The sequence below is a fragment of the Myxine glutinosa genome, chromosome 11 (genome assembly GCF_964187855.1).
Source record: "Myxine glutinosa chromosome 11, kmMyxGlut1.1, whole genome shotgun sequence".
NCBI lineage: Eukaryota > Metazoa > Chordata > Myxini > Myxiniformes > Myxinidae > Myxine > Myxine glutinosa.
Window position 1 is genome coordinate 20,680,308 of NC_136271.1, and position 27,375 is coordinate 20,707,682.

Genomic DNA, 27,375 nt, shown 5'->3' on the forward strand with positions numbered 1-27,375 from the left:
AAACAAATGGAGCAGCAGATAGAGGGGGTCAGAATGGGGGTAGAAACCAAACTGGATGCTCACAGGGAGGAAATGGAGCAGATGAGGGTGGCATCTGGGCAGGAGATGCAAGTGATGGGAGAGGAGATCAGAAGAGGAGTGAGTGAGGAGGTCGGAGGAGTGCGCGAGGAGGTGAGGCACTGTAAGGAGCGCATGGAGAAAGAGGTGAGAAAGGGGACTGTAAAATTGCAAGGTGGTATAGAGGAGTTGACGCTGGGAGTAGAACAACTGACAGTGGGACAAAAGGAGTTGGGGGACCAGGTAAAGAAGAACACAGCGGTAATAGAGGGTTTAAAATCGACACAGAAGGAGATGAAAAAGGACGTAGGGGTAATTAAAAAAGAGTGCCAGACGGTACATGAGGACCTGACGAGGAAAATGGACAAGGTGGTAGAGGTAATGGAGGTTAAAGAGCGGGAGGTGCGGGAGCACATAGAAAAAAATAAAGTGGAGTTAGAGGAAGAACTTAAAGGGGCGCACGAAGAGATGAAGGAGATGAAGCAAAAATTAGAAGAAGTGGAAGAAGGGGTGAGCGAAATTAAAAAGCGACGGAGAGAGGATAAGAAAGAGATAAAAGAGGAGGTAAAAGAATTGGTCCAAAGTCTGTGTTCGGATCGTGATGATGTGCTCATTAACCGGATGAGGGATTCGCAGGTGATGGAGGAGAAGCGAAGAGAAAGAGGACCCGGTGTAAGTGGTGACCAATATGGTCGTGCGTATGATGCGCCAGGTGATTTAATAAGCTTGGGGGTCGAGATAGACCCGGAAGTTCGTGAAAGGCCGTTGGTGAGGTGTGTGACAGGTCTGGTGTGCGAAAGAGGAGGTGTGCGAGAAAGTCCGACTCTGGGGTGTGTGAGGAAAAAGTGTGTGCCAAGGAGTGAGGGTGTTGGCGAGAGTGAGTCGGTCGTAGCGCGTGTGCGAGGGAGCACATGGAAGCGTGGTGTGGTGAGTGTTACAGAGGGTGTGACGGGAGAGTGTGCGCAGGAGTGTGCGCGAGAAAGGTGTGTGACGGACAGGTGCATGAGGAAAGAGTGCGCTGTCAGAAGTAAGGAAGAGTGGCCACCTGTGGTGAGTGTTACAGAGGGTGTAACGGGAGAGTGTGCGCGAGGAAGGTGTGTGACGGACAGGTGCATGAGGAAAGAGTGCGCTGTCAGAAGTAAGGAAGAGTGTCCACCTGTGGTGAGTGTTACAGAGGGTGTGACGGGAGAGTGTGCGCGAGAAAGGTGTGTGACGGACAGGTGCATGGGGAAAGAGTGCGCTGTCAAGAGTAAGGGTGAGTGCGCTGTCAGGAATGGAGGTGAAAGTAGTGAGAGTGACATGGAGCGTGAGTTAGTTGTGACAGGTGAGCGAGGATGTACACCTGGGATGGAAGGATGCACACCTGGAATGGTAGAGCGTGAGTGGGAATGCACGCTGGAGTTGGTGGTGAGGCACGTGGTTGGGTGTGCGAATGAGAGCACACCTGTGATTGTCACAGAGGAGGTGACCGAGGAGGGGGCGCGAAGAGGTGTATTGGTGAGGTGTGCTACCAACGAGTGTGTGCCAAAGTGTTCGGTGGTCAGGTGTGTGACCAAGGCTGTGAGTGGAATGAGTGTACCTGGGTGTGTAAGGAACGGTACGAGGGGCATGGAAACGGCTGGATGTGTGAGCAAGGAACGGGCTGCGGGATGTAAGCATGCAGGTGAAGCATCGACGTTAAACGGGGTAGAGTTTAGAACGACTTTTAGCCGAAGCAGGCCCTCGGTGCGTGCCGGGCCTCGCTTTGAACGGCCGCGTCCAGGCTCCACTAGGCGGAGCTTGCAGCCCGATAGGAAGGGTCGTTATGGCGACCACGTTTTGTTGAGACGTGCCGGCAGGTCGAGATCGGGACATTGGATGGCTCCACGCCGAGGTGATGCGTGGGATCTCGGGCCGGGTAAACCTCCTTCCCTGCACCGAAGGCAGGATGCAGCCAGCCGCTGGCACAAAACAACCAGCATCCATTGCTTGGCTTTACGAAGCCGGGCTTTGGACAGGAATTGGCGCACCGAGAGGCAGTAGTGAGTAGACTGGGTGATGAGGTTAGTGTTTTGGACCCAAAATTAGAGAAAAAACAAAATTTGATGATTGGCAAGGGATTGGCAGATGATGGGCAGTGATTGGCAAATTTTTAATTTGTTGAAATTTGATGTGCAAAATTGGTAGTGAGAGACCCCCGATGTGGTGGGATGGCAAATCCACCATCTTTCCCATGGGGCAAAGGAGCTATAGTTTATGGGGTGTATGGCAGTGAAAACTAGCCCGGGTGGGTTAGGTTATATTGTAGGGATCTAGAAGAGATTGACATTAGGTAACGTTAAGGTTAGTTAGTGACTGATACCTGTAGTGGGGACGCAGGTAGATTAGTGTGGATGATAATGACGTGGGAGCGCAATAGTTTAAAGGGACGACTGGGAAGCGCAAGTTTCAGAAGGGAGTAGTTAGCTGAGATGATGCCGTGTTTGTGAGAATTGAACAGGTGTGATTGCACAGGTGTGCAACTGGACAGGTGTGTGGAGCAGTGTATGAGTAGTGAGTGAGTGGATCAGCGCGAATGCGCTTGGGGAGAGAAGGGTGCAGGTGGCACCAGGTGTGAGAGCACAGGTGTGCAGGTACAGGTGTGTGGAGAGAGTTGGAGTGAGTGGTACGGAGTGGTGTGCATGGTGCGAAGGTGTGGATGGGGGAAGAGTGGACCCCTTTCACGAGCACCCGGGGCGGGTAATGTAAGTGTTAGGTAGAGGGTGCAGGTAAATTGTGGTTGGATATTGGCATTTGTGGTGCGGTTGCAGAATGGTGTTGTGAATGGGTGCATTAGTGTTGTGGAAATGGCTGGGCGTGTAGCCTGTTAGTGTGTGTAGTTGGTTGGGCACTCCACCACTGTGAGGATGTCGGCCAGGTGAGGCCGCAGGTGGGCTCTGGGAGCCGGTAGTTGTGAGTGGGTGCCTGAGGATCCCGGGTGTGGATCGGGCAGCCCAGTGCCAGAGAGGGCACGGAGTGGGGAGAGAGCCAGAGGGCCTTCCCCAGGTAGTTAGGTTAGGGTGAGGAGCAGGTAAGCTCGGAGGCAACTGCAGTGGTGGAGGTGTGCAGGTGGGTAGACCCACTGGGAGAGGTACACGCCGCAGCCCAGAAATTGTGCGAGGGCACCGGGAGATGAATCGGGGGAGTGAGACCCCAAATTGAAGAGCACCACAGTTTGGCCAATGGGAATTGGTTTTTAGAACCCATAGCGTAAGAGGGCCAATGGTTTGGCCGGAGAAAGACCCCGGGTAGTGTAAAGTTGTTAAAGTCATTTAGGAAATAGTTAGGATTGATGAACCTGTCGCACCATACGCAGCCACTTACCTGTGGTGATGATGATGACTCCACACCTGTGTTTTCTTTGTTTTGTGCAGGAAATGAGAATTGCTGTTGGATTTGTGAGACGCATCACGACGTGGATGAGACATTGGGGTGATTCCATCTCTCCCTCCCTAGGAGGGACTGATGATGAATTGGTGATGGCAAATTTTGATGTTGAGTTGGAGATGGCAAATTTTGATGAGAGTTGAAAATGGCAAATTTGATTGGTTAGGAGGGAGAGAAGACGAATTTGGTATATGGGAGGAACGGGGAAGACAGTAGGGATGTTTGTGGATTTGTAAAGTAGATGTTTATGGGTAGTGTTGTGTTTTGTTGATACAGTAAGGGGTAAGGGAGGGGCCATGTAGGTTACCTGGTGGGGGGGGCGTACGGTAGGAACGTACCTGTCTCACCTGGTTCCCATGTGCCCCCAGTGTGCATCACCTTGCATTGCGTGCACTTTTGCGCCTTTACCACCTTGCTCACTTGTCTTGTTTTTGTCTCCCACCTCCGAGGATCTGGCTTTGGGGTAGAGAGAGAGGAGAGAGAGGTGCTGGCGACGCAGTTGTGGGCCTGCACTTTCGCTGCTTGCTGCCGGGATCGATACACCATATGGACCGCAATGTTTGTGGCCACCCACGATGGACCGCAGTTCGTTTGCGGCCAAGCACCACCCGGGGATGGACCTATGGGTCAACGTGGCACCTATGCCATACAGGTGAACCACTTTTAAGTAACACCAAGTGCACCACAAGAAGAGCAAGAGACACCTGCAGGGTTAGGGGTTGTTGAAGTTATTTTTATACCAATGAACAATGGTGACTGCACCGATTGGTGGTGGGGTGGTGCTGTTGATGCTCGGAAAGGGTGCTCTGCACGTTATTAAAGGCCGTCGGCCACAGAGCACTCGTGGGTTGGTGTATCGATGTTGGCAAGCGCGCTCTCTCTATGCATAACATCTGCATGTGTTCCTCCAAAGACAGGTCCTGGATCGTAGTGTAAATATCAGCGTAGTCTTGTAAATAATGCTCCCTACCGGCTGTATGTTTAGTTTGAGGATTCTTTCCGGATTCGGTTATCCTGTGGGTGTGTTTCTGAGAGGAGAAGGGTGCAACGTCGCAGGGGGACATATTTACTCATTTGTGAATATCTATAAAACTGTCGCACTCAGGGTAGAGTTAATAGTAGAGGGAACTACATTGCGTGCCACACTAAAGTAGGTAAAAATTTATCGGGTCGGGACGCCCCGAGGGTAGAGAAGGGTGCAATGTTGCGAATATGGAATTTGACCTCCATATCCGCTTGTAAATATTCCCCTATCTTCTCCGATACTCCCCAACTCTCCCCTTACCCCATTCCCTAGTCCCATTGTCTGTAAACAACACCCATTAGAGCCGATCTTCCCCTTCATTCCCCCATTAAATGTCGTGCCCAGGTCCCCCGCACCACACGTAGACAATTATAGGACATCTTGCTAGTTATTCTTAATCTATGTCAGTTAAGGACTTGTTTCCATTAATTATGACTCTTCGTTGCACCAGAATGTGATGATATGGCACCAGTAGGAGTTTAGGACCTTCCCATACCTCCCCGCATCTCTTCCCATCATCTCAAGCTCCAACAACAACCACAACAACAGCGGCTATGCGTCCTCACTCCGGCTCGGTTGGCCGCCATTGAACATGTGCTCGACGGGGTTACCCAGAAGGGGGCTCCCTGTCGGCCCCTCGTCAAGGGCGGAGCCGGTAACCCCCGCACCCAATGAGAAGCCATGGGCCGATGCCATATGGGGCGGAGCTAACGAGCGAGGGCGTGACTCCCCGCCGGATATACGCGGCCCCGCGCCGGACGTGACGTCAGATGCGCCCCGAGCTTGGAAGGACAAGACGCCACCCTCCCGAGCGCTGAGCGACCTCCCCGGCATCTCCACCAAAGTCGCGACCCACGAGCGCTGAGCGACCTCCCCGCATCTGCTGGACACCACCGTACGTGATTCTGTCCCGGAGCCAGGTGCACCTGAGCCATCGACTGCCGCTTTCCTTGCCATCAAATCCCGTGTGAGTCAGCGTTGTCCCGTTTATCTGTGGTCTGTCTAGGGTTAATATAAGGTTGTGTCTAAGTGCCCACCTTCCTATGTTTCCCTCTTGTCCCTGTAATCTAACCTTTTTCCGTACGAATATACTTGAGAACTGAACCCCTGGTGTCGTATTGTGTCATTATAACCCAGCCGGGTGTCTTCTCTTTCCTATTGAGCCAGCATAGCGCGGCTTCGTCGACGTTCGAGTACAATCGGGTAACTTGTACGGATACGGCGGCCATCCCGCTCGGCCCACCATACCATCAAAGTCGTATCTGTAACAATATATATATATCATCAGTGGAGAACCGCCAGCAAGGTGTCCCATACAGCTGCTGCTGCACCTTGCTGGGAGCGATAAGCACCGCCTGCCACACGGTAACGTCATCTCTGGTATCCACTCATCATATGGAGTCGACCTGGTTGCGGTTGGGAGTTACTAATAATGGTATCTGTAATCTGGTTCTCCAACCTAATGAGCGGACAGCATGACGTCATCGCCATGCATGTCCGCATTGCCTGCAAAGCTCCAGAGGAACCATCTAGCAGTGCGTCATAATGGATTATAAATTCAGATACTGTCACAAGTGCATGCAAAACTCACAGTTACCGACCTGGTTTCGCCCTTGTTGGGGCTTCATCAGGGCAACGCAGTGAGGCTTTCCATACACTTGTAACTCTGTGAACCTTTCGGTTTTTATATCAGTCACCTGCACTGCCAAGGTGCAGGCGGTGCTTATCGCTCCCAGCAAGGTGCAGCAGCAGCTGTATGGGACACCTTGCTGGCGGTTCTCCACTGATGATATGGGGGTCGCATAGTGACTGATATAAAAACCGAAAGGTTCACAGAGTTACAAGTGTATGGAAAGCCTCACTGCATTGCCCTGATGAAGCCCCAACAAGGGCGAAACCAGGTCGGTAACTGAGAGTTTTGCATGCACTTGTGACAGTATCTGAATTTATAATCCACTAGGGCATGCCCGTACGTGGGTGCCCGTTCCTTGCCAAAAAAAAAAAAAAAAACGCTACCCGTACGCTCTACCCCGCCCGTACGCCCGTAAACAAAAAAAACAACGCTCTTCGCTTCCGCCCTTCGCTCTGGGAGAAATAATGCGCATAAGAAATCGAGAAATTATTATTTTCTCCGGAAGAAATCGAATTACGAACCGTAATGGCGCACGCGCTCGGCTCGGCTCGCAACAACGCGTTCTGTGATTGGCTGACGGAAGTGAAGTCTTCACTGTCCGGAAGGTCGCAAATCGCAGTTACGATGAATCACAAATTAGTTTTATTTAGTTTTAAAGCGTAGTTTAACGGCAACATAGTTTTCCAACGTGAAATAAATGAATACGCTCTCAAATGTGCCGTCCGAGGCAGAGTCTGTTCGCCACGTTCGGCACACGTGATAGCTCGCTGCTCTCTGATTGGTTGAATCGTTTTTTGGACATAGCTCGGTAACTACTTGTCCGATTAATATGAAACCTTGAAAAGGCACATCCTCGGGTCCCCAGCAATATACCTGGCAAGTTTAAAGTATATCGGACCCGTGGTTGTCGAGAAACAGCGGTCACAGACATACATACATACATACATACATACATACATACATACACACAGAGATTACTGGAATTATAGATAGATTATGACGCACTGCTAGATGGTTCCTATGGAGCTTTGCAGGCAATGCGGACATGCATGGCGATGACGTCATGCTGTCCGCTCATTAGGTTGGAGAACCAGATTACAGATACCATATATATATATATATATATATATACATACATACATACATACATACATACATATATACATACATACATACATACATACACGAGGGGCAGTCAATAAGTAACCTTAAAATATTTTTTAACAACTTGTGTATTGCATGTACGTGTGTAACAACTGTTATGTTTCACAGGCACGTGGTGTCAAACCACAATAAAACAAAGTATTCAAAAACGAGGCATGGATTTGAAACGTGAATATCTTAAAGGCATTTTGATCCATTTGATTGGCGCTTCCGCTTTTCATTTGTTCTTCAATTGCTGTCTGATTCGCAGGGATTGTTGAGACATTTGAATGTTTCATTCCCAGGTTTATGCTCCTCTGTCAGAGAAGGAGCATTGCTTCCATCGTGTGCTCTTCTTCTTCATTTGTCAAGACACTGACTGCTACACTGAGCACCATGACTCCAGCCCATTTATTGTTCTGCGCTCCCAACTACCTCGGATAAACCCCTTCTACTCGCCTGATCCCCCCGTTGGCCCGACGGCATCACCGGTGGCTGTCATGCCACACCTTTGTGCCGTCTGTGGCAGTTACGGTCCGACGGTCTGCTCATGCTGTCGTACAAGACATTACTGCAGTCGGGAACATCAGGTTATTCACTGGCGGGCTGGGCATCGTGGTGCATGTTCCTCACAAGGTGAGATCTTACTGCTCGTGTTTGTGTGCGAGTGCTTTTGCACAAGAGCTGTGCCACTTCTGGATTTTAAGATGCGGGAGACTGCCACATTAAATTTATTAAACACGAGCACACTGGCATTTTGAAGAAATCAAATCACTTTTTTTTCTAATTTATTTTGTGGGGGCCAAAACACATTTCTACACCCACTAAGGGATGGGGTCAGGGATCATTTAATTTAATATTGTTACCTTTCACATAGTTACATAGGCTTGGCACTGCAGAGCGATTATTAAAATATATATATATATATTCCAACTTATTTTTTCAAAATTTTCATATAGTAGTTTATAAAGGGTGGGGTCGATAGTGCGATACCAGAACCGTTCGGGTTCCCGAACTCTAACTCGGCAAATTGTGCTGTCAACTTTGGCTGTCAACTCGGAAAATAACTCGGATATCTTGTGTCATGTTAACTGAAGTAAATGCAGTATTTTGCAAGTGTGTGCGGTATGAATGTGCATTAGTATATGAATCGGACGTGCTGTAGAATGGTCGTTTCTCTTTTAGTTTCGAAGCAAAATGTTACTGTAATCGGGCACAGTAACTGTTACCTGGCCAGCTGAGTTGGCCGTGAGTGAGCAAGGGCTCACGGAAGGAGCCCCGGCAATTCAAATTGGAGTGCTCGAGGTTGACTCACATCAGATGTGGTTGCTGTTTGTGTGCTCCTTCCGTCTACTTTTTTAAATACATGGTCTAAAGCTCGAAATGGAGCTGACACACACACACACACACACACACACACACACACACACACACACACACACACACACACACACACACACACACACACACACACACACACACACACAACTACTTGACACAGCCACTGAACTTGGGGAGGGGGCATCTCTGGAGCTCAGCCAGAGTGACCATTGGGTTCTTGGTCATCTCTTACCAAGGCCCTTCTCCCCCGATTGCTCAGTTTGGCCGGGCGGCCAGCTCTAGGAAGAGTCCTGGTTGTTCCAAACTTCTTCCATTTAAGAGTTATGGAGGCCACTGTGCTCTTGGGGACCTTCAATGCAGCAGAAATTTTTTTGTAGGCTTCCCCAGATCTGTGCCCCGACACAATCCTGTCTCTGAGCTCTGCAGGCAGTTCCTTCGACCTCATGGCTTGGTTTTTGCTCTGATGTGCATTGTCAGCTGTGAGACCTTATATAGACAGGTGCATGCCTTTCCAAATCATGTCCAATCAATTGAATTTACCACAGGTGGAATCCAATCAAGGTGTAGAAACATCTCAAAGATGACCAAGAGAAATGGGAGGCACCTGAGCTAAATTTCAAGTATCATAGCAAAGGGTCTGGATACTTATGTCAATGTGAAATTTCAGTTTTTTCTTTTTTAATAAATTTTCAAAACTTTCTAAAATCCTGTTTTCTCTTTGTCATTATGGGGTATTGAGTGTAGATTGATGAGGGGAAAAATGAATTTAAACGATTTCAGCATAAGGCTGCAACATAACAAAATGTGAAAAAAGTGAAGGGGTCTGAATACTTTCTGAATGCACTGTATATCACAATCACCATGCTCTACTTTTATGTTTTTCATTCAGTGTGAAACCCAAACAAACTGATTGTTAAAATGATCATCAAATACCGAAAGCATAGACGTTACGGGTCTTCCAACGACACTACGTATAGGCCTTAGGCTTCATGCCTTCATGACACCCTCAGGCCGCTTCGGACAAATTTGCCCAGGTTTATTAATACAGTTGTATTGTTTTCGTAATAATAATAGCGTTAATACTAATACTATAGTAAATATAATCGTAACACCGCAATCCCTTTGTCGTTATTGCAAAGTTCATAGATTGAAGTGGTGTATGGTCGGTTCATTGTTGACTTGAAACATAGAATAAAGTAATACTGGGATTAGCCGGTATCGTTCTTGTCTCGTGGTGAAAAGAGTCCTTAGGTTTTTCAGTTTTGTGTTTAGTTTATTTTAATTCATGTAGAAATTTAGCAACAAGGTTCCAATGCTTCAATATGGATTCATAATGATTGTCCAGGCACCTTAAGCTCCCTGTATCACACGGTTCGGTCGGTGCTGGGGTTCTGCCTCTGAAGCCTACGTCGTTCTGCAGTGACCGACCCTCTGATGGTCTTGGTGCTGGCGAGATGCACCCTCCCCCTCCCATGCCAGCATGGACTGCGTGCCCCTGTTTGTGAATGTGGTGGTTTTTGTGATGGTCGGGTTCATGACCTTTTGGGCCGCTCTTGCAGTGGCCGGGAGGTTTCTGGCGGTGGGTTTCATCGACGGGGTTTTGAGCAATGATGGTGATGGAAGAATGCCTGAAAACTTGCGAGTCGTGAGTGGTGTCATATTCCTGGTTCTGCATTTTGCCTTCGTGCCCGTGCTGTCCTTGGACTGCTGCCTCGATGGGAACTGCCCTGGATTTCAACAGATTCGGATCCTGGTTGCGCACCTGGCTCTCCGTTGCACACCTGGCTCTCCGTTGCACACCTGGCTCTCCGTTGCGCACCTGGCTCTGTGTTGCATGCTTCTCCTTGGTTTTGTCGGCGACGATTTGGATCTGTCTTGGCATCACAGATGGGCACTCCCTTCCTGCCACGGCTGCCCTCCCTATGCTCATGACTTGATCTTCTCGACATCGGGCCCACCGACAGGGCGTGGCAGGAAGGGCCCACCACCGTGCTCGTTCCTCCGCTCACTGCTTGGTCTGCGTGTGGACCTTGGTGTTCTCTGCTGCGTGTGCCTGAGACTTCCCTGTGTTTTTCTGCGCAAACACTGTGGATATCGCCCGGAGTTGTGGGATGGAGGTCGGGGAGACGGTCAATGGCTTCTTCGGTCTGGTTACACTTCATGGGAGGCTTGGTACAGCTTTATTTATTTATTTATTCTCGCTACACTTCATGGTGCCTTTGTTATGAACCACTATGGGTCTACTCTACCACAATTCATTGTTTTGATCTACTTCATTATTTTGATATTTTAAATTGCAATCTATATATATAAAACACTGTGTGTGTGTGTGTGTGTGTGTGTGTGTGTGTGTGTGTGTGTGTGTGTGTGTGTGTGTGTGTGTGTGTGTGTGTGTGTGTAATGTTACCGATAGATTCCTAAACGGAGAGGCTCACGTGCTTGATATTTGGCATAGTCATGGCCATTGAGCCTGGGACGAACATGGCCGAACTCAAAATATTTGACGATCCATATTTTTTATTCATATTTACCTCAGCGCATTTCAGCGCACGGAATCAACGGAATCAGAGCAGGTGGGCGCCGATTCGCTCAGAGCGATCACGTGATGACGCTATGAACGCTAAGAACGCTATGACGCTATGAAAAAAAAAAAATCGCTATGAAACGCTATGAAAAAAAAAATCGCTATGAACGATATGACGCTATGAACGCCATGACGCTATGAAAAAAAAAATCGCGATAACGATATGACGCTATGAACGCTACGACGCTATGACAAAAAAAATCGCTGTGACGCTATGAACGCTATGCCGCTATGAAAAAAAAAAATCGCTCGCTTTGCCAAGGGGCTCGCTCCCCCCCCCCCCCCGTTCCCCTCCCCGTTCCTCTCCCCTACCCTCCCCCTCCCCCGCCCGGCAATGCCGGGTACTTCTGCTAGTACTTTAGATTTTCCTTCTGTCCTTTTTGTGTTGAAATAACTTGATATTGGTTTATGCATTTTATAACTTGCATCTTGCATTATTGTAACTTATTATTGTAATCAAAATGCAGTATTTGTAAATTGACCAATTCCTGGCTGCGAAAGTCTTTTTGGAATAAACCATTATATTATTATTGTAACTTATTATTGTAATCAAAATGCAGTATTTGTAAATTGACCAATTCATGGCTGCGAAAGTCTTTTTGGAATAAACCATTATATTATTATTGTAACTTATTATTGTAATCAAAATGCAGAATTTGTAAATTGACCAACTCATGGCTGTGAAAGTCTTTTTGGAATAAACCATTATATTATTATTGTAACTTATTATTGTAATCAAAATGCAGTATTTGTAAATTGACCAACTCATGGCTGCGAAAGTCTTTTTGGAATAAACCATTATATTATTATTGTAACTTATTATTGTAATCAAAATGCAGTATTTGTAAATTGACCAACTCATGGCTGCGAAAGTCTTTTTGGAATAAACCATTATATTATAATTGTAATTTATTATTGTAATCAAAATGCAGTATTTGTAAATTGACTAATTCATGGCTGCGAAAGTCTTTTTGGAATAAACAATTATATTATTATTGTAACTTATTATTGTAATCAAAATGCAGTATTTGTAAATTGACTAATTCATGGCTGTGAAAGTCTTTTTGGAATAAACCATTATATTATTATTGTAACTTATTATTGTAATCAAAATGCAGTATTTGTAAATTGACTAATTCATGGCTGCGAAAGTCTTTTTGGAATAAACAATTATATTATTATTGTAACTTATTATTGTAATCAAAATGCAGTATTTGTAAATTGATCAACTCATGGCTGCGAAAGTCTTTTTGGAATACACCATTATATTATTATTGTAACTTATTATTGTAATCAAAATGCAGTATTTGTAAATTGACTAATTCATGGCTGCGAAAGTCTTTTTGGAATAAACAATTATATTATTATTGTAACTTATTATTGTAATCAAAATGCAGTATTTGTAAATTGATCAACTCATGGCTGCGAAAGTCTTTTTGGAATAAACCATTATATTATTATTGTAACTTATTATTGTAATCAAAATGCAGTATTTGTAAATTGACCAACTCATGGCTGCGAAAGTCTTTTTGGAATAAACCATTATATTATTATTGTAACTTATGATTGTAATCAAAATGCAGTATTTGTAAATTGACCAATTCATGGCTGTGAAAGTCTTTTTGGAATAAACCATTATATTATTATTGTAACTTATTATTGTAATCAAAATGCAGTATTTGTAAATTGACCAATTCATGGCTGCGAAAGTCTTTTTGGAATAAACCATTATATTATTATTGTAACTTATTATTGTAATCAAAATGCAGTATTTGTAAATTGACCAACTCATGGCTGCGAGTCTTTTTGGAATAAACCATTATATTATTATTGTAACTTATTATTGTAATCAAAATGCAGTATTTGTAAATTGACCAACTCATGGCTGCGAAAGTCTTTTTGGAATAAACCATTATATTATTATTGTAACTTATGATTGTAATCAAAATGCAGTTTTTTTTTTTTTTTTTTTTTTTTTTTTTTTTTTTTTTTTTTTTTTTTTTTTTTTTTTGTATACTGAATCGAGGCTCGTGAAAGAACTAACATTTACTTCACAAACAAATCGACCAGACAAACAAAACACACAAAAAGCGGGAGCGGAAAACAAGATGGGGAGAGAAGGTGAAGCACACAAACACAACATTTGAGAGCAGGGAGATGTGTGGAAGGGAGAGGGCTTGGGGGGAGGAGGCATGGGAGGGGGGGGGGGGGTGGAGGGAGAAGTATAAAACACAAGGACACCAATGACTTCCAGGACAGAAGTTGGTATTTCAAAAAAGTGGAGTTGGGGTGAAATTAGCGGGGGTAGAAAAGATCAAGGTTTTGGATGGGGGAAGATAAGAGATGGTGGTGAACAGCTGTTTTAAAGACCTGGAGGGTGGAGTGGGATTGAAGAGAGTGAGGGAGTTTGTTCCAGAGGCAGGAGAAAAGAGGAGTGAAGGTGAGCAGAGAGTCTTGATTTTGGCAGTTTGACCATAAGAGGGTTGCAGGCAGATCTTGTGCGACCTGTAGGAATATTTGTGGGACAGAGCCCAGAGAGAGCTGGGGGGGCAAGGCCAGAGAGGAGTCGGTAGAAGATGGAAAGACCACCAACCTGCCTGCGGTGACTGAGTGAGAGGCCCTTGGAGTTAGCTTCATCGCGGGAGATTCCAATGATTCTGAATGCTTTGGTTTCAACAGCGTGAAGACGAGCTCGGTGTGAGGCAGGAGCACCAGCCCAGAGGGGAGAGCAGTATTCCATTGAGCTGCGGATGAAAACCTTGTATGTGGTGAGGAGCTCAGGTGTGCCAAGGAAGGACTTCGCACGACGGAGGATGCCCAGTCGGCGACTGGCTTTGGAGGCCAGATTTGAAATGTGGTTTTCCCAGGAAAGATCATGGCAGATAGAGAGACCCAAAAGCTTGAGTGACAGAACTTCTTGGAGAGGATTATTCAGAAAGTGGATGGGAGGGTTGTCCAGTCGGTCTTTTCGGAGAGACATCGTAAAAGTGTGAGATTTGTCAGGATTGAAAGACATGTTCCACTTGTTTGCCCAGTCTGTGATTTTGTCCAGGTCTGCAGAGAGTGAGGAGGCAGCAGACTGCCGATCTGAGGGATGAAGAATGGAGCGACAGAGAGTAGAGTCATCAGCAAAGAGATACAGAGGATTTTCAAGAGAGTCAGAGAGATCATTGATGAAGACCAGAAAAAGCACAGGGCACAGGGCCAGAAAAACCAGTATTTGTAAATTGACCAATTCATGGCTGCGAAAGTCTTTTTGGAAAAAACCATTATATTATTATTGTAACTTATTATTGTAATCAAAATGCAGTATTTGTAAATTGACCAATTCATGGCTGCGAAAGTCTTTTTGGAATAAACCATTATATTATTATTGTAACTTATTATTGTAATCAAAATGCAGTATTTGTAAATTGACCAATTCATGGCTGCGAGTCTTTTTGGAATAAACCATTATATTATTATTGTAACTTATTATTGTAATCAAAATGCAGTATTTGTAAATTGACCAACTCATGGCTGCGAAAGTCTTTTTGGAATAAACCATTATATTATTATTGTAACTTATTATTGTAATCAAAATGCAGTACTTGTAAATTGACTAATTCATGGCTGCGAAAGTCTTTTTGGAATAAACCGATTATTATATTGTTATTATAATACAGGAGTATTGTTTTCATAATCTATCTATAATTCCAGTAATCTCTGTCTGTACGTTTGTTTGTCTGTGACCGCTGTTTCTCGACAACCACGGGTCCGATATACTTTTAACTTGCCAGGTATATTGCTGGGGACCCGAGGATGTGCCTTTTCAAGGTTTCATATTAATCGGACAATTACTTACCGAGCTATGTCCAAAAAACGATTCAACCAATCAGAGAGCAGCGAACGATCGCGTGTGCCGGCGTTGCGAATGGACCAAACCATTCCATGTAAATAGAGGGGGGGGTTCTGTGGTCGTTGCGAATGGACGAAACCATTTCATGTAAATAGAGGGGGGGGGGATTGTCACTGTACTCGCAAGCCGTTCGCCGTTCGCTTTGGCGTTGCGAATGGACCAAACCATTTCATGTAAATAGAGGGGGGGGATATAATTTTAGATAGATATATAGTACGGGCATATATATAGTACGGGCATGCCCTAGTAATAATAATAATAATAATAGAGTTAACACTAATAATATAGTAAATATAATCATAACGCTGCAATCCCTTTGTCATTTTTGCAAAGTTTTTAGATTGAAGCGGCGTATGGTTGGTTCATTGTTGACTCGAAACGTAGAATAAACCAGTGTGTCAATGCAAAAAAAAATTAATACTTATATTAGTTGCTAACAGGTATCCCCACCCAGGTCATACTATCCTCTTCAACTAAAGTATTAAACAAGCCCGGCTACACCGCTATTAGACTTTCGGTCTTGTTTTGGCAAGATTACCTAACCTGAACCAAACCGAGTTTTTGCAGCCAAGTTACAGCCCTAATCTTGGATGACCTTGTGGTCTGAGCATTGATCCTACAACCAGGATGTATATATTTTGTTTGAATAATTATTGTATGATTGGTTTTTGATCTTTGTCCATGGATTGTGCTGTCGACCCCTGCCTTGCAACACAAAGGTGAGAGAAAAGACGGCGTGGATGATTCTGACAAACACTCCTTCCTCTTCCAAGAGTTTGAGATAATTACTGAGGGTGAGGATGAGCAGGAAGGTGATGATGAAGATACTGATGAAGAAGAAGAAGATGATGAGTTGGCTGAGGAGATCGTTACCTCAGGTGCAAAATCTTTTAATGGTGAGTTTTTGTTTTATGGTAAATGTTAAATTACTGCTTGAGTGTCATAAGTTTGTATCATATTCATATTGGAGTGATTTTTTTTTTAAATTAACTTTTGTTGACTTTGACAAAATGATTGACCGTGATGCTTTAGTATGCTTATTAATTACTGCTACAGTATTATTATTATTATTATCATTATTGGTAAAACTATATAGAGCACGATATCTCAAAAGTTGTGGATGAGTTATGACAACTCGGTGGATGAGTTGGTTCGGTGACGAGAACAAGGCGACTCGATTTTGGTTCAGGTCTGAATCCAGATCCGGCCTATCAGTGGATACAAAACGTAAACTGTTAAGCCTGGCGGAGGTACGTGCTCTACCGAGTCCTGTTCTAGTTGTAATGTACATGTAAAGTTTATGCAACAAAGGTTTTGTTTCAATATTTATTTTTAAACATTCATCTGATGCTCATTGAGGAGCTTGTACATAAACCACATACAGTGCAAGGACATTGATAGACATCGGTGCACTTTTACATGAATTACAAAGACTTTGGTATACGATGGCCAAACCAGATGTTCCTTATTTGGTGTTTTGCTGAACTGAAGTTGTTATAATAGTGATTCATGAAAGAAATTCATATGACCATGTCATGTGTCAGGGAACGGCCATTCTCAAGATGCACCCTTTTTAGCATCTGTTTCCAAAATGATTCGCTCTTTCTCTTCGCCAATGACCCCTAACATGGTTTTCTTCTTCACTTTTGATTGTCATTCAACAGTCACTTCAGTAGTTTTACACCCCTACTCCCTCCCCCAAATTTTCATTAACTTCCCAAATGTTGTTGAACACCGCTCCTTTCCTATGCCATCTCCAGGCGCTGTATAACGTCATTGCCAGGCTTGGCAATGACGCACGCTGAAAGGGAGTACTCGGTTTTCACTCTGGTTGTTTGTTGTACACCGCACCTTTCCTATGCCATCTCCAGGCATTGCAAATCGTCATTGCTGGGCACCGAAGGGGGCTCGGCAGTGACGCACGCTGAAAGAGAGTACTCAGTTTTCACTCTGGTTGTTTGTTTTCTTGCTTTCTTGTTTGTTTGTTTGTCTGGGCGATATCTCAGCCATCCTTTGAGATAGGAAGCTGAAATTTCGGGACAACAGTGAGCAAGTCCTTTGTCAAAAACGGTATTTTTTGTTTTTTGATTAATCAATTAATTGAGGAGTTATTTAATTATTAGCGATTAATTAAGTACTTATTTAATTAATCAAATTTCCTTTCTCTTCTGACCATTAACTCAGGCACCTTTTGAGTTAGGAAGCTGATATTTGAACATGCCAATGACCAGGTGATTTGGCTGCAAAGGCTATTTTTGATTTATTAATTAATCAATTAATCGATTAATTATTTAATTATTCGATTAATGACAAAAAAATTTTTTTTTTTTTAAGTTACAGATTCTGATGAAATAGTGGTAGTTTATGTGTTCTCTGACCAAATTGATTAATAATTTAATTTTTTTATGATTATTATTTATTTATTTTCATTATTAATCATTTATTTATTTTCTTTCTCATTTGGCCAATATCTCAGGCACCTTTTGAGCTGGGAAGCTAATATTTGGACAGTGACCAAGTGATGTCGCTATCAAGGATATTTTTGATTTATTGATTAATCATTTCATCTATTAATTATTTATTGATTAATCGATTAATTATTTATTGAGTAATCAATTAATTATTTAATTTTTTATAAATGACTTCTTTAATTAAATTTCTAAAAGATACATCTTCGGATGAAGCACTAGTGGTTTAGTTATGCGATTAGCCAATTGATTATGAAAATATTTTGTGATAATCTTTTATTGATTTTAATTATACAATTCATCAATCAATTAGTGTGCATCTCTCCCTCCCAATGCAGCCTCAATGAGGTGCACTGCGGTATTGCCGGGCGCCGGAGGCGACCCGGCAATGCCGCGCTGCAGCATATTTAATTATTTGGCATGGGGCGGTGTACTTTGAATGTATTTGTACTTGTTGTACACCTCTCCTTTCCTATGCCATCTCCAGGCATTGCAAATCGTCATTGCCGGGCACCAAAGGGGGCTCGGCAGTGACGCACGCTGAAAGAGAGTACTCAGTTTTCACTCTGGTTTCTTTCTTGTTTGTTTTCTTTCTTGTTTTCTTGGTTGTCCGGGTGATATCTCAGCCATCTTTTGAGCTAGGAAGCTGCAATTTCGGCACAATAGTGAGCAAGTCCTTTGTCAAAAACGTTTTTTTTTTTTTGGATTAATCAATAAATTGAGGAGTTATTTAATTATTAGCGATTAATTAAGTACTTATTTAATTAATCAAATTTCCTTTCTCTTCTGACCATTAACTCAGGCACCTTTTGAGTTAGGAAGCTGATATTTGGACATGCCAATGACCAGGTGATTTGGCTGCAAAGGATATTTTTGATTTATTAATTAATCAATTAATCGATTAATTATTTAATTATTCGATTAATGACAAAAAATTTTTTTTTTTTTAAGTTACAGATTCTGATGAAATAGTGGTACTTTATGTGTTCTCTGACCAAATTGATTAATAATTTAATTTTTTTATGATTATTATTTATTTATTTTCATTATTAATCATTTATTTATTTTCTTTCTCATTTGGCCAATATCTCAGGCACCTTTTGAGCTGGGAATCTAATATTTGGACATGAGTGACCAAGTGATGTGGCTATCAAGGATATTTTTGATTTATTGATTAATCATTTAATCGATTAATTATTTATTGAGTAATCAATTAATTATTTAATTTTTTATAAATAACTTATTTAATTAAATTTCGAAAAGATACATCTTCGGATGAAGCACTAGTGGTTTAGTTATGCGATTAGCCAATTGATTATGAAAATATTTTGTGATAATCTTTTCTTGATTTTAATGATACAATTAATCAATCAATTAGTGTACACCTCTCCCTCCCAATGCAGCCTCAATGAGCTGCACTGCGGTATTGCCGGGCGCCGGAGGCACCCCGGCAATGCCGCGCTGCAGCATATTTTATTATTTGGCATGGGGCGGTGTACTTTGAATGTATGTGTACTTGTTTGTTTTCTTTCTTGTCCGGACGATATCTCAGCCATCCTTTGAGCTAGGAAGGTGAAATTTCGGCACAGTAGTGAGCAAGTCCTTTGTCAAAAACGGTATTTTTTGTTTTTTGAATAATCAATTAATTGAGGAGTTATTTAATTATTAGCGATTAATTAAGTACTTATTTAATTAATCAAATTTCCTTTCTCTTCTGACCATTAACTCAGGCACCTTTTGAGTGAGGAAGCTGATATTTGGACATGCCAATGACCAGGTGATTTGGCTGCAAAGGCTATTTTTGATTTATTAATTAATCAATTAATCAATTAATCGATTAATTATTTAATTATTCGATAAATTTTTTTTTTTTTTTTAAAGTTACAGATTCTGATGAAATGGTGGTGGTTTGTGTTCTCTGACCGAATTGATTAATAATTTAATTTTTTTATGATTATTATTTATTTATTTTCATTATTAATCATTTATTTCTTTTCTTTCTCATTTGGCCAATATCTCAGGCACCTTTTGAGCTCGGAAGCTAATATTTGGACATGTGACCAAGTGATGTGGCTATCAAGGATATTTTTGATTTATTGATTAATCAATTAATCAATTAATCAATTAATTATTTAATTATTCGATTAATTACTAAAAAAAAAAAAAAATTCAGTTACAGATTCTGATGATATGGTGGTGGTTTATGTGTTCTGTGACCGAATTGATTAATAATTTAATTTTTTCATGATTATTATTTATTTATTTTCATTATTAATCATTTATTTATTTTCTTTCTCATTTGGCCAATATCTCAGGCACCTTTTGAGCTGGGAAGCTAATATTTGGACATGACAGTGACCAAGTGATGTGGCTATCAAGGATATTTTTGATTTATTGATTAATCATTTAATCGATTAATTATTTATTGATTAATCAATTAATTATTTAATTTTTTATTAATGAGTTATTTAATTAAATTTCTAAAAGATACATCTTCGGATGAAGCACGAGTGGTTTAGTTAAGCTATTAGCCAATTGATTAAGAAAATATTTTGTGATAATCTTTTATTGATTTTAATCATACTATTAACCAATCAATTAGCGTACACCTCTCCCTCCCAATGCAGCCTCTATGAGCTGCACTGCGGTATTGCCGCTGTAGGATATTTAATTATTTGGCATGAGGGCGGTGTACTTTGAATGTATCTGTACTTGTTTTCTTTCTTTCTTGTTTTCTTGTTTGTTTGTTTGTCCGGGCGATATCTCAGCCATCCTTTGAGCTCGGAAGCTGAAATTTCGGCACAATAGTGAGCAAGTACTTTGTCAAAAACGGTATTTTTTTGTTTTTTGATTGAGTTGATGATGTAAATTAATTGATGAGTTATTTAATTATTAGCGATTAATTAAGTACTTATTTATTTCCTTTCTCTTCTGGCCATGATCTCAGGCACTTTTTGAGCTTGGGAGCTGATATTTGGACATGACAATGACCAAGTGATTTGGCTGTCAAGGGTATTTTTGGTTTATTAATTAATCGATTAATTATTTAATTATTCGATGAATGTCTTAATTAATTATTTTTTTTAAGTTACAGATTCGGATGAAATGGTGGTGGTTTATGTATTCTATTAGCCAATTGATTAACTATTTAATTTTTTGGGGATTATTATTTATTTATTTTCATTATTAATCATTTATTTATTTTCTTTCTCATCTGGGCAATATCTCAGGCACCTTTCGAGCTGGGAAGCTAATATTTGGACATGACAGTGACCAAGTAATGTGAATATAAAGGATATTTTTGATTTATTGATTAATCATTTAATCGATTAATTATTTATTGATTAATCAATTAATTTAATTTTTTATTAGTGACTTATTTAATTAAATTTCTGAAAGATACATCTTCGGATGAAGCACTCGTGGTTTAGTTATGCTATTAGCCAATTGATTAAGAAAATATTTTATGATAATCTTTTATTGATTTTAATTATGCAATTAATCGATCAATTATTGTACACCTCTCCCTCCCAATGCAATCTCTGAGCTGCACTGCGGTATTGCCGGGCACCTGAGGCGCCCCGGCAATGCCACGCTGTAGGATATTTAATTATTTGGCATGGGGGCGGTGTACTTTGAATGTATCTGGACTTGTCTTGTTTTCTTTTACAGCTGGTGAAGATGTGCAAGACTTGGAAGCCATGTTTAGGAACGAGTCGAAAGAGGACCAAAGTTTCCGCATCTTCGAAAGACTTGTTGCCATTGCTCCCAAACAGGTAGAGCCCGTCATATCTTTCCCTTTTTAATTGCTAGTTTGTGGATTAAACCTTTGAAAGGGAATGTAATCAGATATATTTTTTTCTGAATTAGGTGCCTTTTTTATTTATATGCAAAAATTAGGCTCGTGGAAGAATAAGGTGCAAAAAGGCAACTTGCTGATGGGAGAGCAACTGTTGTAATTGAGCAAAGGAATGAATGATCAAGGAGGAGGATTGAGATTTGAAGGATGACGGAGATGATGAGCATTGAGGGGAGGTCTGGAGAAGGATAGGTATTGCGAGGTGGGGAGAAGGAGGTGTATTGGAATTGTGGGTAGGAGGAAGAGGTGGAAGAGGTTTGGGAGGAGGAGGAGGAAGGTCAGGAATATGATGAGGATTAGAAATAGGATACGGATGGTGGAGGATTGGGGAAGGTGGGGGGGGGAGGGTTGGAGGGTTGGATTTTACAAAGGTTGCGGGTGCATTGATGGGTGGTTGGGGGTGTGCAGTGCATTTGTCGTTGTTATTCCACTTTTCCTTATAAGTACCATCCACCTCATTGATCATGTCTCTCATTGTCTTTTACCCAAGGTGATCCGCTACGGGCATGGTGCAGCGCCCCTGTGGGTTTCTAACTCCCATGTACCCTCCTCTCATGATATCCCACCATGCTCCTGCGGTGCTCAACGCGCTTTTGAGTTCCAGGTTAGTTTCCTCTTTCCTCATTGCATCTTGCAGTACACCATTACATTTTAATATGGTAAAAAATAGCATTTATATGGTGATGGTCGAAGTTTTTATATAGTTTATTGTTGCAAAAGGAAAGCTTTAAGTGATACAAACCCATGCTTTGCTTTTAATTGTGTCTTGTAGCAGTTCGTCGTTTGCATTTGAAGACCTGGTGACGTGACATTAATTTTATTTTCCTAAATTAAAAGTACAGAAACTGAACATAATATCGACTGTGATGAACACCACAAAGAATGAGCACTTCCTTGTCTAAGGTCCTCGATAGTTTGCACCGCAATCATCCAAGGAGCTCCATAAGCTGTGATGTCGCAGGCAATGAAGGGCTGGGGTCCCGCTGACCTGACACGTGTGATGCGATATAGCCGTGCTCCAGAGAGTGTGCAATTGGTCAGTGTGAATTGGAGCAATGTTAATCTTGAGTATTTTGACGATTGCATTCAAAGGTTCACCACAATCTTTTATCCACCACCATCCGTCTTCCCCCATCCAAAACCTTGATCTTTTCTACCCCCGTTAATACACCCCAAATCCACATCTTTCAATCCCCGACTTCATTCCTGAAATTCCTTGTGGTGTCAATTTGTTTTGGACCATGTACCCCTTCCCCCCCCAGCCCTCTCCCTTTGAACAGATCTCCCGATGTCCCTGTTCTCTGCTGTTGTGCTTGTGTGCTTTCCTCTCTCTCTCCCCATCTTGTCTCCCCCTCCCTTTATTGTTTTACGTGTCCGTTTATGTTTTTGTGTTTTATGTGCTAGCTCTTAAACGAGCCTTGATCTTGTATCAAAAAAAAAAGAAAAAAAAAAGTGTTGAGGTGTCAGGTGCATGAACGTGCTGGCGAAAGACAGTATGAAACCATCTATACTCTGAGGGGAGTCCTTGGTGCGATTTGTACTCGGGTGATCACCAAACACAATCACATGAGGTTCACCAGCAAAACAAACGTGTATGGATAGCACACTTGATGCTTTCCAGCCATATATTGAATGCATTCACAATTTTGTGCATTAAAATTCCAATGCTTAAAATTTAATTTTAAAATGGTGCATTCGTTCTTTTTTGGGGGATACTTTGGAAGTGTACAACAATGTCTAATTCTGAGGTGACTTGTACATATTGTGTACTCTAATATGCTACATTCTTTTGATGATTATAAAAGGCTTCTAAGATCAAAACTTACAAAATCGGCCTTCAGTGTATGCTGCAAAGTCTAAAAGCCTGTACTCACCCCATGCCCCCCTTAACTCATCTCTCCATGGCTTTTTCAGATCATGCCCCAACTATTAAATGATCTGAACGTGGATAAGTTGGGGGCCAGCATTGATTGGGGTACATTGGCTGTGTACACATGCTCACAGAGTTGTAGGCCAGCCACGGATGGTGAAACCAGGACATACAGCTATCTGCCAGAGTTTGTTTGGAAGCAGGACTTCGTTCAAAACAACAAGTGAGACGGGGAAAGCATGTGGTGCCGTGAGATCTCTACAACGGGGCTTTCCCATATATGGCTTATTTCCCCCCACTTTGTCTATCGTAAAGCCTTGTGTGGCATCGACAGTTAAGGTGGCTGGCTTAAGATCTTATCTTAGGGTCTTGAGTTTGAGCCCCTGATGTGCTGCTAAATAACACCAGGTGGGTTAACTCAGATTGTCCTTTCAAGATTAGCAAAATGGGCACCAGCTTACTGGAAACGGGGGCACTGTATCAACGGCACAGCTGTGCTCAATAATGATGCAACCAGCAGCCGAAAGCTGCATACATTGCCTTCAGAAAATATTCTGAACAAACCTTGACCTTTTTTTCACCTTTTCTTGTGTTACAGCCTGAATAAAAAATGGATTAAATTGAGATTTTTTTTGTAACTAATCTACCCCATGTCAGTGGAATTTTTGTTTCAGAAAATTTTCATCCTAATTAAAAATGAAACAAAGAAATATCTAATTTACATAAGTATTCAACCCCCTGAGTCAATACCCCATCGAAGCACCTTTGGCACTGATTGCAGCTCAAAGTCTTCTTTGGTATATCTGTATCAGCTTTGTACATCTGAATTTGGGGAGTTTCTCCCATTCTTCCTTGAAGATTTGCTCAAGCTCTGTCAAGTTGGATGAGGAGCGTCGGTGAACATCAATCTTCAAGTCTTTCCACAGATTCTCAATGGGATTCAAGTCTGGGCTTTGGCTGGGCCACTCAAGGACTTTCACGTACTTGTTCTGAAGCCATTCCAGTGTTGCTTTAGTTGTATGCTTGGGGTCATTGGCCTGTTGGAACATAAATCTTCGCCGCAGTCTAAGTCCTTTGCACTCAAGCAGGTTCTCCTCAAGGATTTACCTGTATTTGGCTCTATTCATTGTTCTCCATTATCCTTACAAGTCTCCCAATCCCTCCTGCTGAAAAGCATCCCCATAGCATGTTGCTGCCACCACCATGCTTCACGGTAGGGATGGTGTTAGATGGGTGATGAGCTGTGTTCTGTCTGTTTCCTACAGACATAGTGCTTTGCATTCTGGCCAAAGAGTTCAATTTTCATCTCAGACCACAGATTATTTTGCCTCTGTTCTCAGTCTTTCATGTGCATCCTTTTTGCAAACTCCAGGCGTGCTGTCATGTGCCTTTTTCTCGGGAGTGGTTTCCATCTGGCCACTCTCACATAAAGCCTGGATTTGTGAAGGGCTGCAGAGACAGTTGTCTTTCCAGCAGGTTCTCCCATCTCAGCCAAGGTATGCTGTCTGTCACTCTGTAGTTTTGTCAGAGTGGTCATTGGGTTCTTGATCACTTTCCTGACCAAGGTCCTTCTTGCTCGGTTGCTCAGTGTGGTCGGACGGCCAGCTCTAGAAAGAGTCGGGATAGTTCCATATTCTTTCCATTTCCTAATGATGGAGCTTACTGTGCTCTTGGGAAGTTTCAACACTGAAAATTTTGTACACTTCCACATATCTATGCCTCCTCAAAATTATATCTCGGAGTTCTATGGACAATTCCTTGGACTTCATGGTCAAGTTTCTGCTCTGACATGCACTGTCAATTGTGGGACCTTATATAGAAAGGTTTTTCTTTCTCAATTATTTCAAATCAATTCAATTTGCCACAGGTGGACTCCAATCAAGTTGTGGAGACATCTCAAGGATGATCAATGGAAAATGGATGTAACTGAGCTCAATTTGGAGTGTCATAGCAAAGGGGTGGAATACTTATTGACTAGAAATTTCAGCTTTTCATTTTTAATTATTTTGTGGCATTTTTGAAAATAAATTTCCTATTTGACATTATGGGGACAAGCGACAACAATGTGAATTTCAAGAACAAGTGACAATAATTCTTAATTTAATCGATTTTAAATTCAAGCTGTAACAATGAAATGTGATAAAAGTAAAGGGATGTGAATACTTTCTGAAGGCACTGTATGAAATTTATACATGTATACAGTGTATTTTATCTAAAGGTGGTGACCTAAAGGTGGTTTTATACAGTGTATTTTATCATGACTTGTAATACCAGCTTCCACCAGGTGGTTGCTACATGGTGCATATTTATAAAGAGAATGGGGTGCTGCCTACCTCCCTGAATTCCTGGGACTCTGCTTCTTTTCTTTTTTTAACCTCCCTGTGAACCAAGCAAGTTCAACCACCAGTTTTCAATCATGAGTGCATAAGTCAAACAAACAGTATGAAATTTGATACAATTCTTCCACTTCTACGACATCTATGGTTTTCATGCAGAGAATTGGAGTATTTGTAAAAATATAACATAATATATTGTTGCGGTTCTCTACGCTGGCCTTCTTCCCCTTATCAAGGGGGGATTAATCCCCTTGTCTTTACTGGGCCTGGCGGAACCGAGGCATTACGTCCCTCCCGGACACACGTGGCGTAGGGTTTCAGGACTACTTTTCGCTCGTACCTAAGTCCCCGCGCTGCCCTTGGAGCGAGGAAACAAGCCTCGCACGAACCACATGTGATGTTAGTACGCCGAGCGGGTTGCGTACACGTGGTCCGCGCAGTCTTACTCAGTGGAACCCAATTGGAACGATCCTATTCGTGCCACGCTTAGTCAATGAGGAAACCACAGGAACGATCGAATCAGAAAGAAAGAACAAATGGGTTTAATTATTCCCACACGTATATACAGTTCAAGGACGAAGAGACACAGAGCAATCCTTAAGCAGTCTTAACTTATCCCTTGGACAAAGGGCCCGTCTCACACTCACAGGGTATTGCAGATGGGCAGGTGTTCCCCAATGCGTCCAGAGATGGTTCCCGTCCGGCTCTCCACGGTCCCCGGCACGTCCCGCGAAGATGGTGGCAGGCGAAGGCAGGGACTCGTAGCGCATCTCTCGAACCAAGCAGATGTTGGGTGGGAAACGGAAGAGGGCGGACTTCAGCGCGCCTAGCGGTTACTAAGCCTCGTTCACTCGCGCGGCTGAAATGCGCTATATTCGTTATCAGTGCGTCTGGCTGCGCCCGCGTATATGTAGCGACCAACCCCTCTTCTTCAATACCCATGGTGTTGATTAGCGCGCGTGTTCTCGTGCAATGGTCAAGTTCATCAGGCAGTACAACGCGAGTCCTTTTATCTCTCTCTCTCTCTCTCTCTCTCTCTCAGCAAGTCAAGTCCTCTCTCGCTTATCCGGCGTTCCTCTGCGAGTCCTTTTGTGTCTCTCTCTCTGTCTCTGACTCTGACTCTAACCCTAACTCTCTCTCTCTCTCTCAGCGGTTCTTATCGCTACGCCCCCCGAATCTTCTGGAACTCACCCGACTTCTCACCACGCCTTCTGACGCCACGCCACCGCCACCACCCTCGAGCTCTGATTGGCGGCTCGTGCTTACCATCATTCCTTCTGCCGATCCTCCTCTGCCTGCCTCGTGTTAACTTGCCCAATATGAACCAACGTTAACGCAAAAGGGGTTGAGGCTACGGACGTAGGATGATCGGTGGTAGTAGGGCCTATTTTCCTGGCTCTTACACAACGCAGAATTAACTCTGGGAAGGAACGAAGCTCACAAATACTAAGACATAACTATACTATCACGAGGCAACATGTTGCTTGTGTGACTAACTATGGGGGACAGACTCAAAATTGCAACAATATATATTGTTGCGATTTTAGAAAACTGCTCAGAGGCAATGGCAACCACCACATACAGGTCCCTTAGAGTAGTTATTTCTGCAGTGCAAGGTCAGAGTAGCTACTTCCCTGTTTGTATTGGGATAGAGTGTCCATAAATGCATTGGTGTGCCTTTCCAGTTTTCTATGTCTCAGTTCTGACTCGTGTTTCTCTGGAGATCTGTCTCAGTGTTTTGGACACTGATCAAATGT

General features: G+C 42.7%; 1 protein-coding gene and 1 long non-coding RNA gene across 12 annotated transcripts in view; both read left to right on the plus strand.

Annotated features, from left to right (window-relative positions):
- Nucleotides 1-27,375, plus strand: part of LOC144894242 (uncharacterized) — a 939,403-nt gene that overhangs the window by 753,159 nt on the left and 158,869 nt on the right. The gene's annotated exons all lie outside the window — the stretch shown is intronic.
- The window catches only part of PDCD2 (programmed cell death 2), a 79,288-nt gene that overhangs the window by 20,249 nt on the left and 31,664 nt on the right, over nt 1-27,375 (plus strand). For 7 of the 11 annotated variants that reach the window (XM_078786468.1, XM_078786467.1, XM_068130293.2 and 4 more), the window contains exons 2-6: nt 7,568-7,898; nt 15,805-15,981; nt 21,226-21,329; nt 21,903-22,016; nt 23,327-23,505. In XM_078786468.1, the coding sequence (XP_078642594.1) occupies nt 7,568-7,898; nt 15,805-15,981; nt 21,226-21,329; nt 21,903-22,016; nt 23,327-23,505 (905 nt within the window). Of the gene's footprint in view, nt 1-7,567; nt 7,899-15,804; nt 15,982-21,225; nt 21,330-21,902; nt 22,017-23,326; nt 25,486-25,528; nt 25,625-27,375 lie in introns of those variants that run through there. The other 4 variants (XR_013624915.1, XM_068130296.2, XM_078786472.1 and 1 more) reach the window with 2 other exon arrangements.